This window comes from Vipera ursinii (genome assembly GCF_947247035.1).
Source record: "Vipera ursinii genome assembly, chromosome: 2".
In the NCBI taxonomy this organism is placed as follows: Eukaryota; Metazoa; Chordata; class Lepidosauria; order Squamata; family Viperidae; genus Vipera; species Vipera ursinii.
Genome location: NC_139513.1, coordinates 15,354,500 through 15,370,537, shown reverse-complemented (window position 1 = coordinate 15,370,537; position 16,038 = coordinate 15,354,500). Strand labels below are relative to the sequence as shown.

The 16,038-nt window shown below is 40.9% G+C and overlaps 1 protein-coding gene and 1 long non-coding RNA gene across 2 annotated transcripts; both read right to left on the bottom strand.

Annotated features, from left to right (window-relative positions):
* Positions 1-101: 101 nt before the first annotated feature.
* On the bottom strand, positions 102-2,144 carry LOC310633339 (uncharacterized protein; the record flags this gene model as incomplete). Its single annotated transcript, XM_083351042.1, has 1 exon — positions 102-2,144. A coding segment is annotated over one exon (984 nt), but the record flags the coding sequence as incomplete, so codon positions are not given.
* Positions 2,145-2,316: 172 nt separating this feature from the next.
* Positions 2,317-5,966, bottom strand: LOC310633995. Its single transcript, XR_014491134.1, has 3 exons — positions 5,875-5,966; positions 3,570-3,678; positions 2,317-3,248 (listed from the first exon to the last, which is right to left on the bottom strand). It is a non-coding gene; the product is annotated as an uncharacterized lncRNA (long non-coding RNA).
* Positions 5,967-16,038: the final 10,072 nt, after the last annotated feature.

Sequence of the window (16,038 nt, the reverse complement as noted above, 5' to 3'; positions counted from 1 at the left end):
ACAGATATATCTTGAGGAGCTTTTCTGTTTTTTTATTGAAAAGTTTTACAATACATTTTATCTTTAACAATCCCCCCCTCCCTCCACCCACCCCTACCTAACCCTCCCTATCCCTCCCCCCATTCCCCCCTCCCCCACGACTTCCCAGAGCTAAGTACAAGGTATAAAAACAAAGAACAATCATAAACAACCATATGCTAACAACAATAAACTATTAAGTCTATCGCACTCTAGCTCATATGAAATGACTACAAGCAATACTAATATTACATAAAAAAGGGAAAAAAAGAAAAGAAAACTTATTCAAATGCTAGGTGAAAATTTTGGTCCCATATTTGTTCTGGATATAATCAATCCACTTTTTCCACTCCATAATATAACATTCTTGCGAATGATCTTTCAAACAAGCCGAAATCTTTGCCATTTCCACCAGGTCAGAAACTTTTAGAGTCCATTCTTCTATAGTCGGCAGTTCCTCCTTCTAACAATATTGACCTATTAAGAGTCTTGCTGCTGTGATTAAATTCAACATCAACTTAATGTCCACAACAGTAGCATCTGTAATTATATCTTGAGGAGCTTTTCTACTCTGGCTGAGGAATTCAGGGCCTCAAAATCTGGAGGAAATCAAGGTAGAAAACCTGAAACTCCACATGTGGGAATTATATAATCAATATACAAAACTACCACCCAGAAGCCTTCTCGAGCAAATCCACAACTTCTACAAAAGGAAATATCCAGTAGCTGCTGCTGCTAACCAGAAATTGGTAGTTAGCCTTTTTCCATTTTCCTTTTCTCTCCACCTACAAGTCTAGTCCTGAGACATGTTTGAGTAAAAAGATTCAGACCACAATTCAAATAGTCGATTTCTCAACTACAGTATCACAAATAACTTTCAAGCCTTTCATAAACTCAATTTTTGCCTCAGGTGGATTTCCTCACGTGCAATAAGGGATGATTTATGAGTGAAGTAACATCCACTGACTGGACATTTGAAAAATTTCTCAATTCTGTACGTCCTCTGGTGTTTCACAAGGTTGGAATTCTGACTAAAACTTTACCCACAATCAGGACATTCAAAGGGTTATTCTCCTGTGCAAATCCTCTGATGTTTTACCAGGCTGGAATTCTCATTGAAACATTTGCCACAATCAAGACATTCAAACGGTTTCTCTTTGTGTGTGAATCTTCTGGTGACACACCAGTTGGGAATTCTGAATGAAACATTTCCCATAATCAGGACATTCAAAGGGTTTCTCTCCTGTGTGAGTCCTCTGGTGTCTCACCAGGTGGGAATTGCGACTGAAACTTTTTCCACAGATATGACAATCAAAGGGTTTTTCTCCTGTGTGAGTCCTCTGGTGTCTCACAAGGCTGGAATTCAGACTGAAACCTTTCCCACATTCAGGACATTCAAAGGGTTTCTCTCCTGTGTGAATCGTCTGGTGTACCACTAGTTTGGAATTCTGTCTGAAACTTTTTCCACAATCAGGACATTCAAAGGCTTTCTCTCCTGTGTGAGTTCTCTGGTGTTTCACCAAGTTGTACTTGTGACTGAAACTTTTCCCACAGATAGAACATTCAAAAGGTTTCTCTCCGGTGTGAGTCCTCTGGTGTATCACCAGGATGGAATTCTGACTGAAACTTTTCCCACAATAAGGACATTTGAAGGGTTTCTCTCCTGTGTGAGTCCTCTGGTGTATCATCAGGATGGAATTCTGACTGAAACTTTTCCCACAATCAGGACATTTGAAGGGTTTCTCTCCTGTGTGAGTCCTTTGATGTATCACCAGTTTGGAATTATAACTGAAACCTTTCCCACAATCAGGACACTTAAAGGGTTTCTCCCCTGTGTGAGTCCTCTTGTGTTCCACCAGGGTGGAATTATTATTGAAACCTTTGCCACAATTAGGATATTCAAAGGGTTTCTCTCCTGTGTGAGTTTTCTGGTGTTTCACAAGGCTGGAATTTTCATTGAAACTTTTCCCACAATCAGGACATTTGAATGGTTTCTCTCCTGTGTGAGTCCTCTGGTGTGTCACCAGGTTGGAATTCTGAGTGAAACCTTTCCCACAATCAGGACATTTGAAGGGTTTCTCTCCTGTGTGAGTCCTTTGGTGTGTCACCAGGTGGGAATAGCGACTGAAACCTTTTCCACAGACAGGACATTCAAACGGTTTCTCTCCTGTGTGAGTCCTCTGGTGTTTCACAAGGTTGGAATCCTGACTGAAACATTTCCCACAATCGGGACATTCAAAGGGTTTCTCTCCTGTGTGAATCCTCTGGTGTTTCACAAGGTTGGAGTTCTCACTGAAATATTTCCCACATTGAGGGCATTCAAAGGGTTTCTCTCCTGTGTGAGTACTCTGGTGTCTCACAAGGCTGAAATTCTCACTGAAACTTTTGCCACATTCAGGACATTCAAAGGGTTTCTCTCCTGTGTGAGTACTCTGGTGTCTCACCAGGTAGGAATTGTGACTGAAACTTTTCCCACATTCAGGACATTCAAAGGGTTTCTCTCCTGTGTGAGTACTCTGGTGTTTCACCAGGTGGGAATAGCGACTGAAACCTTTTCCACAGACAGGACATTCAAACGGTTTCTCCCCTGTGTGAGTCCTCTGGTGTCTCACAAGGCTGAAATTCTCACTGAAACCTTTCCCACAATCAGGACATTTGAAGGGTTTCTCTCCTGTGTGAGTCCTTTGATGTATCACCAGTTTGGAATTGCAACTGAAACTTTTCCCACAATCAGGACATTTAAAGGGTTTCTCCCCTGTGTGAGTCCTCTGGTGTTTCACGAGGCAGGAATTCCCACTGAAACGTTTTCCACAATCAGGACATCCAAAGGGTTTCTCTCCTGTGTGAGACTTCTGGTGTCTCATGACATGGTAATTTCTCATGAAAATTTCAAACAATCAGTAGAGTCATGACTCTCTGCTCTACGTAACTTTCCTAGTCACCTTTTCCTCCACTGACTTCCAGATATTTCCCTCTTTTACTGAATGAAAAATAATCTCCCTTCACTTTTCATGTAATGTATCCTTGAGTTCTGAATAATCTACTTATTCCAGTCTGAAATCTTTCTTTATTTTCTCTCTTTTTTCTAAGAGCTGCTGTAAGACGAGGAGAATTGTGTGATTTTCTGAAGGAAATGGAAAATATTTTGCTTTCTGGCTCAATTTGTTTCCTTTTCAATGTTGCTTGTTATTCTTAGCTGTCCAGAGTCATTTTCTTGCCATCCTCTTTGTCTATAAGATTCAAAGGAAAGTGTAACTTTAATTTTTATAAAATGGTGAGTGGTGTGAAAAAAAAGTATACATTAGAATGAAAAAGCAAACATGCCACAATGATAGAATAATCTCTTACATTGTTTATGATTCATCTGATACATGGAATACTACTGACATCCATTTTCAAATATCCATTCAATCAAATTCAGTTGTTGATTTGGGTAAAATTTCTTGTTGACTTAGCAATGCAAAAAGTTATCATCAAATAAATCTGGAAGTGATGGGGATAGATTATAGAATTCCAGACATATGCATACAGAGAGAAATATAGACACATACCTACAAATGTGTATATGGAGAAAATCTATGTCTTTCAAGCCTGGAAAAATGTCCCAAAATAGTGACGGCTTTAACTGATGGATAACAGAATAACAGAGTTGGAAGGGACCTTGAAGGAAGAAGGAAGAATTTTAATGGTGGAAATGATAAATAAAAAAAGATGTTGATAATAGCAATATATGCACCAAACAATAAACAAGAAATACTTTATCAAAAACTACACAACTTATTCAAATAAACACAAATCATGGTCTAGAATTGATATGATATGGATGTCCCCTAAATTAAGAACTAATATACATGAGGTTGAGATAGAACCCAATATTTTGGCTGACCATAATCCGAGAAAGCTGAGTTGGACAGGAATAAAGAAGAAATCAAGGTGGACATTGAATCAATTCTTATTTAAAGAAAAAGAATTTCAGAAATAGCAGTAAAGGAAATGGAATTCTTTTTCAAAGAAAATAAAAAAGAAGACACTTCACTCCAATACATATGGGATACAAAGGATTAGCTATAACTGATATGGCTGAAAAGAATAAAGAGAAAAAGCAACAATGTACAACACAAAGGGAAGAATTTATAAAAGTAGATCTAGAACTTCAAAAAGATCCACGAAAAAACTCTTAAAAAAACAAATGGAGATAATTAAACATAAAGGTTCCCCTGCACAAGCGTGCTAGTCGTTTCAAACTCTAGGGGCCGGTGCTCATCTCCATTTCAAAGCAAAACAGCCATCATTTGTCCAAGGACGTCTCTGTGGCCAGCATTAGACACCAAAGGCACACGGTACGCTATTACCTTCCCACCGTAGTTGTCCCTATTTTTCTACTTGCTTTTTATGTGCTTTCAGACTCCTAGGTTGGCAGAAGCTGGGATGAGTAACAAGCGCTCACTCTGTTACGCGGCACTCGGGATTCGATCCGCCAAACTGCCGACCTTCTGATCGACAAGCTCAGCGTCCTAACCCACTGAGCCACCGCGTCCCTAATTAAACATAAACTAAACCTAATAGAATCAGAAGAATGCACTCAACAAATAAAAAGGGCAAAACAATTTTTTTTCAAAAATTCAAATAAACCGGGAAGATGGCTGGCTTATAAATTGTAACTCCAAAATGTGGCAATAAAAAAGTAGTTGAAGAATATTATGAAAAAGTATAGACAAAAAACATGATAAAACTCCAGGACCAGATGGGCTACCCGCAGAGTTGTATAAATGCTTTCAAGATACATTAAGCTCTCCAATGAAGGAAGCCTGTAATGAGGTACTATTACAGGCTAAATTACCAAATACTGGATGGAAGCAAATATTACTTAATACCAAAAGAGGACTCAGTTTTATTACAGATAAAAACAATTATAAACCTATATCACTATTGAATGTGGATTACAAAATTTTTGCTTCAATAATAGCAGAGAGATTGAAAAGTTTTTTGATTGAATTTATTCATCCAGATCAAAATGGACTTTTACCAAAAAGACAAATATAACACAATTTAAGGATTCTTTTAGACACTTTATTAGAATACTATCAAATGCACTCAGGAAAACACATGGCACTAATTTTTTTAGATTTTCAAAAAACCTTTGATAATGTAAGCTGGCAATTTATGACACAACAATTAAACTGCATTGATGAATGAAGAATCACCACTAGACAAAGACATAATCAAGAAGATATTGGACTGCTGAAATGGACAGACTTAACGTTGAGAATCAAAGAGAAAGAAGATGCAGAACATTTTCAAACATGGAATTTATTTCATCAGAGGTTGGAGAAAACGGGTAGACACTAAGAATGTAACTTGTATTATTGAGCAAACAAATTGGACCAGACAACACGATGTTTACTAAGCACTAATCAAATGTAATAATAATAGAAATTTAGTTTTTAAAAAAATGTAAAAAAAAAAAGAACAACAGATTTGGAAGGGACCTTGGAGGTCTTCTAGCCAACCCCCTACTCAGGCAGGAGACCCTATTGCTATTCCTGAAAATGGCTGTCCGGTCTCCTCTTAAAAACCTCCAGTGATGCAGCACTCACGACGTCTGGAGAGAAGCCATTCCCAAAGAATCAACCTTCGCTTGAAGGAGACTTTTTAAATCTTCCCACCAGCAGAAAATTGCAGCCCCCAGTTTAACAGCCTGCAGCACCAGCGGACTGAAAAGTTGGGGAGGGAAGGAAAATGCAGCAGCAGCAGCTGACCTGCTTCAGCCTAGTTGCTTCTCTGCTCGGACGCCGTGGAGGAAGCCCAACAGCCCCGCTCGCTCCCGGCTTCTCCTCCGACCTGCCCTCCGCTCACCTCCCAGCTGCTGCTTCGACCCTGGGAAGAGCACAATATCCTCCCAACACACCATCTTCCTTCTATGAGTGATCAGGAAGAGGAAGTTCCTCTGCGCTTATCATCTCTTCCCATCCTTTCTAGCAATATAGTACTCGATGGTTTTAACTCCTTTAAACTCAAACACAGATGCCGTGTTCTGTATTGTCTGCTTTCTAGGCACAGAGGTTGCCTGTTTGACCGCAGATAGGTGGCGAAAAACACGCTTGTCTCGTGTCTGCTTAAGGCGTTTCCACGGTTTCTCCCCTGATTAAAAGCTATCGAGCCTTTTCTGACTTCTGGAAAGAGGGGCACATAGCTAAGGCAGAATATCAGCAAACAGCCCGTGGCTGCAAAGATGAAGTGAGGGAAGCTAAGGCTCAAAATTAACTAAGGCTTGCGACCAAAGTCAAAAATAACAAAAAAAGCTTCTTTGAACATATAAGAAACAAGAAAAAGGTTAAGGAAATGATTGGTCCATTAGTGGGGGAAAGTGGCAAGAAGGTGACAGGCAACAGGCAGAAAGCAGAACTATTTAACTCGTTTTTGCATCTGTCTTTACACAAAGGGAAAAAACAGTCCAACCTACCAAAACCAGTGCCATAAAAAACAGAATAGAAATGCAAGATAAGATAGGCAAGAAAATAGTAAGTGAGCACCTGTCTAGCCTAGACGAACGAGTTCAAATCACTAGGACCAGATGGATTATACCCCAAGGTTCTCAAGGAACTTGCAGATGTGATCTCAGAACCACTGAACTATATTTTCCAAAGATCCTGGAGCACTGGGGAACTACTAGAGGACTGGAAGAGGGCTGATGTAGTTCCCATATTCAAAAAAGGGAAAAAAAATAGATCCAGGAAACTACAGACCTATCAGCCTGACCTCAATACCTGGGAAGATTCTGGAAAAGATAATCAAACAACAAATCAGCGAACACCTTGATGCGAACAAAGTTATCACTAAAAGCCAACATGGGTTTGTCAAAAACAGATCATGCCAGACAAATCTTATTACATCCATTCATCCATTCATCTGCGCTCATACGATCATGTGAAAAAGAGTTTTTACATATCAGGACATAGTAAAGTCATCTGGTCCTTAGCAGTTCTAAAAAATAGATAAACCTCAGCGATAAAACAACATATTTTTGTATGCTGTCTTGACTTCTTGAATGAAAAGGGAATCTATAAAATATGGGTTTGTCAACATGGGTTTGTCAAAAATAGATCATGCCAGACAAATCTTATTACATTCTTTGACCAAGTGACAAAACTAGTGGACCAGAGGAATGCTGTAGATATAATTTACTTGGACTTCAGTAAGGCATTTGACAAAGTTGATCACAACCTACTACTTGATAAAATAGAAAAATGTGAGTTTGATAGCATCACTACCAGATGGATTCGTAGCTGGCTGACAGGTCATACTCAGTGTGTAGTCCTCAATGGAACTGCATCTACATGGAAGGAAGTCTGTAGTGGGGTACCCCAGGGCTCTGTTCTGGGCCCAGTGCTCTTCAACATCTTCATCAACGATTTGGATGAGGGGATAGATGGGGAACTCATCAAATTTGCAGATGACACCAAGCTGGCAGGAATAGCCAATACTCCAGAAGATAGGCTTAAGATAAAGGAGGATCTGGACAGACTCAAACACTGGGCACTATCTAACAAAATGAAATTCAATTGTGAAAAAAGTAAGGTTCTACATTTAGGCAGGAAAAATCAAATGCACAGGTATAGTATAGGTGGTACCTTGCTCGATAGTAGTAACTGTGAGAGAGATCTCGGAGTCCTAGTGGACAATCACTTCAATATGAGCCAGCAGTGTGCTGCAGCTGCCAAAAAAGCCAACACAGTGCTAGGCTGCATTAACAGAGGGATAGAATCAAGATCATTGTTAACTATGGGGGGTGAGGTGTTACCCCCGTTGATAGGGCCCGCAACTTGGGCGTCCTCCTGGATTCACGGCTCAGTTTGGAAGATCATATAGGAGCCGTGGCCAGGGGGGCTTTTGCCCAGGTTCGCCTGCTGCGCCAGTTATGGCCCTATCTGGACCGAGATGCCCTACGCACAGTCACCCATGCGCTTGTGACCTCCCAGCTAGACTACTGCAATGCTCTCTACATGGGGCTGCCCCTGAGGACCACTCGGAGGCTTCAGCTTGTGCAGAATGCAGCCGCGCGAGTTGTGATGGGAGTCTCCCGATACGTCCACGTAACACCTCTTCTCCGTCAGCTGCATTGGCTTCCACTTGCCCTCCGGGTGAGATTCAAAGTGCTGGTGATGACCTATAAAGCCCTAAATGGCATGGGCCTGGATTATCTGAGGGAGCACCTGCTTCCAGTGTCAATTTCCCATCGTCCTGTGCGCTCCCACAGGGAGGGCCTCCTCAGGGTACCACCGGTCAAGGATTGCCGACGGGCGATCCACAGGGGGAGGGCGTTCTCTGTGGGCGCGCCTGCCCTATGGAATCAACTGCCAACGGAACGCCGGACTGCCCCCGACCTTCGTTCATTTCGCCGGGACCTAAAATAGGTCCTCTTTGAGCTATCTGGTCTGGACTGAGGGGTTTAATGTTTTTAAATTGTGATTTAATTTTTGTGGCTAGACTTAATTTATTTTAATTTTATATTGGATTGTTTTTAAATTTTGCCTTATAAACCGCCCTGAGTCCTTTGGGAATAGGGCTGTATATAAACCGAATGAATGAATGAATGAATGAATGAATGAATGAATGAATGAATGAATAAATAAATAAATAAATAAATAAATAAATAAATAAATAAACAAACAAACTTCCTGCAGGGATCCCCAGTGATTTTGCCTGTCAGAATCTAGTTGGGGAGGTCACAAAAGGGGATCATGAGTGTGAGATACTGCAACCATCATAAAAGTGCAACATTAATGGAAGTTTTAAAAAAATCCCATAAAAATCAGTACCACCTTCAGTCCCATCTTGTTGCCAAGAAAACAGAAAGAATAATAAAATTACAGAGTTGGAAGGGACCTTGAAGGTCTTCTAGTCGAATCCCCTGCTCGGGCAGGAGACACGATTACCATTCCTGACAAATGGCTGTCCGGTCTCCTCTTAAAAACCTCCAGTGATGCAGCACTCACGACGTCATGACGATGCATGCCACGATCATTCCTGAAGGATAATGTATATCTGCTAAATGTTAAATGCCATGTACTTCTGTAAATTTTCTGGCACAGAAGTCACAGAAATCATTAGGTCACAGAGAGGGAAAAATATGCAGCAGGGTCCAGAAAATGCGGAACTAAGGCTAAGTCTGTCAATATATGGTAGAAGAAATATTTCTAAAATACATTTTTAAAAAGAAAACAAGAGAAGAATAGAATATCCAAAGCACATGGCTGACTGATCGCCAAGCTAACCTTTTTAGAGGGACACCCTGCAGTGCTGTTTTTAATGTACATCTCATACGCTTTGGATGGTGATAGTGGCCATTTCAGCTATTGGATCTGAGCTCTGTTGCATGGAGGAATCTGGAATAAAATAACCGCAAGGTATATTTTATTGATTTCCTTTTCATTCAAGAACTCAAGATAGCATACAAAAATGTGTTCTTGTTGTATCTCTGAGGTTTATTTACCTATTTTTAAGATCTGCTAAGGACCAGATGACTTTACTATGTCCTGATATATAATAACAATAGAAATAGAACTCTTTTTCATATGATCCTATGAGCGCAGATGAATGGATGGCTCTGCCCAAATGGACCCAGGTGACTTTGTGAGCTGAGATCTTCCCAAGAAGCTGCGACTGGGAGCACAGCCACTTCTCAGAAGCCGCCTGACCACGGATGGAAACTGTGGGCTGCTTGGAGAAGGCTGAAGGGGATGTGGATTCAAAGATTTGGTGGTTCATCTGTTCAGCACTTTGCCTTTAGACACAGTAGATAAATGAAGGTCAAATTGATTCAAACTAGAGGTAGAAATTCACAAATTTTAGGCCAGCTTTGCAAGGGTAGGAAACTAATATTTTTACAATATATTTATCAATATTCAACTGATTTGCTATATGTAAATCTGTATTTTTAATAAACATTTGCATCTCATTTTGTTGTTGTAATTTTTGTCTTTTTTCTTTTGAGCTTGTATTCTGTCTTAATTTGCCCAATATTTTTCCTTTAAAAAGGCCCCTTACCAGAAACAATTTCATGTGGCTGCTCTGTACCAATTTTCTAAGCTGCCTCTAAATCTAGAATCATAACATCATAGGGTGGGAAAGCAGCTCAGCAGTCTACTGGTCCAACCCTCTGCTCAGAGCAGGAGCCTTATATAATCCCAGTCAAATGACTGTCCAGTCTATTCTGGAAAACCTCCAGTGATGGACCATCCACAATGCCAGAAGGCCAGCTATTCCATTGATCAATTGCACTCAGTGACAAAATTTCTCCTTCCTTTCACAACCTTCCACCCATGAACTTCTTGTTCTGTATTCTGTTGCTATAAAAAATAAGTTCATCTCTTCGTGACAGCCCCGCAAGTAGTGGAAGACAGCCATCATGCCCACCCCCAATCCTTTTCCATGGCCTAGACATACCTAACTCTCTCAACCAATTTTCATTTAGCATCCAGACCATTTATCTTCTTTATTCTTCTCTGCACATTTTCCAGGGCCTCAACGTGTGTTGAATCATGGGACCAGAACAGGGCGCAGTATTCTAAGTGTGGAGTCACCAGCGTGGTGTAAAGTGGTACTATCACTTCTCATTGTCTTGACACTATACCTCTGTTCATGCAACCTACGACTACATTGGCTTTGGGGGGAGGCAGCTGCAGCAAATTTCCTGCTCCTACTTGTCCACTAGGACACCTAGATACCTCTGTTGAGCCATATATTACATATTCTATTCCTGTTGTTTTCTTTTTTCCTAAGTGTAGGACCTTACTTTATTCACCACTGAGCTCCATTATCTTGGCCCCATACTCAAATGTGTCAAGATCCTTCTGGATCTTGAGCCCGTCTTCTAAAGTATTGGCTCTTCCCTCCAACTTGGTGTCATCTGCAAATTTCATAAGTTCTCCTTTTATCCCCTCCTATAGATCATTTATGAAGATGTTGAAGAGTCCTGGGCCCAAGATCGAACCTTCAGGTACCCCACTGCATGCTTCTCTCCATGTAGATGTAGTTCCATTGAGGAATATCCCGAGTGTGGTTGGTGAGTCAATTGCGAATCCACCTAGGGCTGCTTCTGCCTATCCCATGTTGTTCTATCTTACCAAAAAGTTAACTTGTGGTCTTCCTTGACAAATGGCTTCCTGACATCCATGTATACTATCTCCAAATCATTTTGCAAATCTACTAATTACATTACTTCATGAAATTATTTTTGTGTGGCATCACATTCTTACCAATCCCATTCTGGCTTCTTACAGCTACCCATCATTTCTGTTTCTCCAGAAACATTAATGGAAAAAGAAGTTTACTTTAATTAAATAACTTGTAAAATTCTCAATATTTTAAAAGAAGGAATAAAATCAGGGGGGACAGAAGCCAGAAGAACCAAGCGGGTCACAGGCACCTTCAAATCCCCTGAGTGCCACACTCAGGACCAGCTTTCAGATGGAGCAGCTTACATATTCTTACGTTAAAGGAATTCATTCCTGGGTTTTTTCAAACATTTGTGTCTACTCATTGTCGCCATCCACGGGGACCTCAACTTCCATGATGTCTGTTGAATCTGGTTCAGAAGTTGGAGAATCATCAGGGAAATCAGAAAGATCCTCTGTGATTCTTTAATTTTCAAAGGCTTCAAACCCACTGGAAAAATAAATGGCTGTTTTAGAGGGAAAACAGGCAGAGACCTAACTGCAGCTCTCATCATCAGAGGCAGAGTGTGTTGGGACTGATGTATGATTGAAACTGAAATTTTAAATTTATAAATGAGGGAAGGGAAACTGGGTAAAACAGATTACTTAGGGATGCAGATTGCACAAAAGACAGATTACAAGTTAAGAATTTTATACGTTAGAAAACCACTGTATGCATCAATGAGCAAGAGTTGGGTAATGAGCGTTACATTATATTTTTATTATTAAATTCATTCATTATTAAACTTAATCACTGCCCATCTTGCCGTTTGAGGCAACTCTGAGTGACTTGTCTTGCTCTAATGTCCATAGCAACACAGAAAATAGCCATTTTTCTCTTTATCAACAATGAAACATTTTATTTATTTAGCTATTGAACTTATATATTTTCAATTGTACTTTTTCCCCTCAAGTTAGGTAGCAAAGCAGAGAGGTTTGTCTCTCTTCTGCATGACAGAGTGGCCAAATGGCAGCCACTTCCACAAGTCCACCCCATGGCCCAGGGAAGAAGCCAGGGCCCACTGAAAATAACGGCTGCTTCCAGGACACAGTCCCAAGGGCCAGGGATGCATGCCCTCCCCTCTTTCCCCAACATGAAGATCAGAAATCTTAAAAAGAAAGAGGAGGCTGTGAGGCGTTCAGGGACCCAGTGGGAGGCAGAAAAAGCCTGTGGAGACCCTGGTGGGGGGGAAAGAACCGGGCAGCACAAAGGTTGGGAAACACAGCACAGGGTGCCTCGGAGGGTGAGAGAGGCCTAGAGATGCCTACAACAGGCAAACCTGGGCCTGCAGTAGGCCTCCAAACGTTTTCCCCAACCTTGAGGTAGCCAGTGTTCCACTTAGTGACTGACAGATTTAATTAATGGCTGTATTGGAGAGATCAGGGTGGTTTAGGAAAGAGCTCTCACTTAAGGGTCATTGCAACATCAACCATAATTGCAAGGCCCATAAGAGTTATATCTTGAGGGCCTTTTCTATGCTGGCTGAGGAATTCTGGGCCTCAAAATCTGGAGGAAACCAAGGTAGAAGATCTGAAACTCCACATGTGGGAATTATAAAATCAATATAGAAAACTAACACCCAGAAGCCTTTTTGAGAAATTCCACCAATTCTACAAAAGGAAATATCCAGCAACTGCTGCTGATATCCAGAAATTGGTAGCCATTTTCCTTTTGTCTCCACCTACAAGTCTAGTCCTGAAACATCTTTGAACAAAAAGATTCAGGCCACAGTTCAAATAGTCAATTTCTCAACTACAGTAATTTCAAGCCTTTTCTAAATTCTTCAACTTTTGCCTCATGTGTATTTCCTCATGTGCAATAAGGGATGATATATGAGTGAAGTGACATCCACATACTGGACATTTGAAAGATTTCTCCCCTGTGTGGGTCCTCTTGTGTCTCATAAGGCTGGAGTTCTGACTGTACCTTTTCCCACAATCAAGACATTCAAAGGGTTTCTCTCCTGTGTGAGACCTCTGGTGTTTCACCAGGCTGGAATTATCACTGAAACCTTTTCCACAATCAGGACATTTGAAGAGTTTCTCTCCTGTGTGAGTCCTCTGGTGTGTCACCAGGTGGGAATAGCGACTGAAACCTTTTCCACAATCGGGACATTCAAAGGGTTTCTCTCCTGTGTGAGTCCTCTGGTGTATCACCAGGTTGGAATTCTTACTGAAACTTTTCCCGCAATCAAGACATTTGAAGGGTTTCTCTCCTGTGTGAGTCCTCTGGTGTGTCACCAGGATGGAATTCTGACTGAAACTCTTCCCACAATAAGGACATTCAAAGGGTTTCTCTCCTGTGTGAGTACTCTGGTGTCTCATGAGCTGGGAATTCTGACTGAAACTTTTACCACATTCAGGACATTCAAAGGGTTTCTCTCCTGTATGAGTCCTCTGGTGAAGCACCAGGCTGGAAGTCTGAGTGAAACTTTTCCCACAATCAGGACATTCAAAGGGTTTCTCTCCTGTGTGAGTCCTCTGGTGATTCAAAAGGCTGGTTTTCTGACTGAAACTTTTCCCACAATCAGGACATTCAAATGGTTTCTCTCCTGTGTGAGTCCTCTGGTGCTGCACAAGGCTGGAATTCCGACTGAAACGTTTACCACATTCAGGACATTCAAAGGGTTTCTCTCCTGTATGAGTCCTCTGGTGTAGCACCAGGTTGTAATTCTGAGTGAAACTTTTCCCGCAATCAGAACATTCAAAGGGTTTCTCTCCTGTGTGAGTCCTCTGGTGTTTCACAAGTCTGGAATTCTGACTGAAACCTTTCCCACAATCAGGACATTCAAACGGTAGCTCTCCTGTGTGAGTATTCTGGTGTATCACCAGGTGGGAATTCTGACTGAAACTCTTCCCACAATAAGGACATTCAAATGGTTTCTCTCCTGTGTGAGTTCTCTGGTGTTTCACGAGATTGGAATTCTGACTGAAACTTTTCCCACATTCAGGACATTCAAAGGGTTTCTCTCCTGTATGAGTCCTCTGGTGTAGCACCAGCTTGGAATTCTGAGTGAAACGTTTCCCACAATCAGGACATTCAAACGGTAGCTCTCCTGTGTGAGTATTCTGGTGTATCACCAGGTGGGAATTCTGACTGAAACTCTTCCCACAATAATGACATTCAAATGGTTTCTCTCCTGTGTGAGTCCTCTGGTGTTGCCCAAACCTGGAATTCTGACTGAAACTTTTCCCACATTCAGGACATTCAAAGGGTTTCTCTCCTGTGTGACTCCTCTGGTGTATCATCAGATGGGAATTGCTAATGAAACTTTTCCCACAATCAGGACATTCATATAATTCCTCTCCAGTGTGACTCCTATGGTGTATCACCAGATTGGAATTCTCACTGAAACGTTTCTCACAATCAGGACATTCAAAGGGTTTCTCTCCTCTGTGAGTCCTCGGATGTGTCATGAGGTTGTAATTGTGATTGAAAGGTTTGCCACAAACAGGACACTCATACGTTTTCTCATCTGTGTGAGTCCTCTAGGTTTTCATGAAATGGGAATTCTTACAGAAACGTTTCCCACAAAGACAACATTCAAAGGGTTTCTCTCCTGAGTGGTTACTCTCTTATATGCATCCTTGCATGAATCACAAGGGAGCTGTCGTGACTAAAGCTTTCAACACATGTGGATAATTGTTAACGTTTTGCTCTCGTGTGGATGTTGTTATGCTTAATCTGTGATGTGCTATCTGTGCTTTTCCAACAACAGACACAACTATGGACCTTTTCCAAGCTGATATTTTTGAGGAAGTCAAAAATATGGACACTCTCTTGTTTAGTGGCTCCTTTGTTCAAGCCGTTTTCTTCCTCACAGGGCGACGCCTGCATGACTCTCTGCTCTGTGAGACTTTCCTACTGACCTTTTCCTCCAACTGACTTCCAGATATTTCCCTCTTTTACTGAATGAAAAATAATCTCCCTTGACTTTTCATGTAAGGTATCCTTGAGTTCTGAATAATCTACTTATTCTAGAGTGAAATTTTTCTTTATTTTCCCTCTTTTGTCTAACAGCTGCTGCAAGAGGAGGAGAATTTTGCGGTTTTCTGAAGGAAATGGAAAATATTTTGATTTCTGGCTCACTTTGCTTTCCTTTTTCAATGTTGCTTGTTATTCTTAGCTGTCCAGAGTCCTTTTTTTGCCATCCTCTTTGTCTATAAGATTCAAAGGAAAGTGTAACTAAATGGTTAGATGTGAAAAAAGAAAAATAAATACATTACAATGAAAAAGCAAACATGCCACAATACTGGAATAACTTTGTACATTAATTATGATTCATTTGACACATGGAAGACTATAGATATCCAAATTCAGATATCCGTTCAATCATGAAATTCTCTCGTTGACTTGGATCAATCAGAAATTCTTATCAATGCAAAGGGTTATCATCAAATATACCTGGAAGTGCTGTGAATAGATTTTATAATTGCAGATTTACGCATTTAAAGAGAAATACAGACACACACCTACAAATGTCTATACGGATAAAATCTTATGTCTTTCAAGCCTGGAAAAATGTCCCAAATGGTTAAAATCAAAGATTTTGAGCTAACTTTAAAGATGTGGGAGTTTTAACTGGTGAATAACAGAATAATAGAGTTGGAAGGGACCTAAGAGGTCTTCTAGTCCAACTCCCTGCTCAGGTAGGGAACCCTATACCATTTCAGAAAAAAGGTCGTCCAAACTCTTCTTAACAACATCCAGTGATGGAGCATCCATTTCTTCTGTCTAACTGTCAAGAAATTCCTCCTTAGCTCTAGGTTGGTCCTGTCCTTGATAAGTTTCTAGCCATTGCTT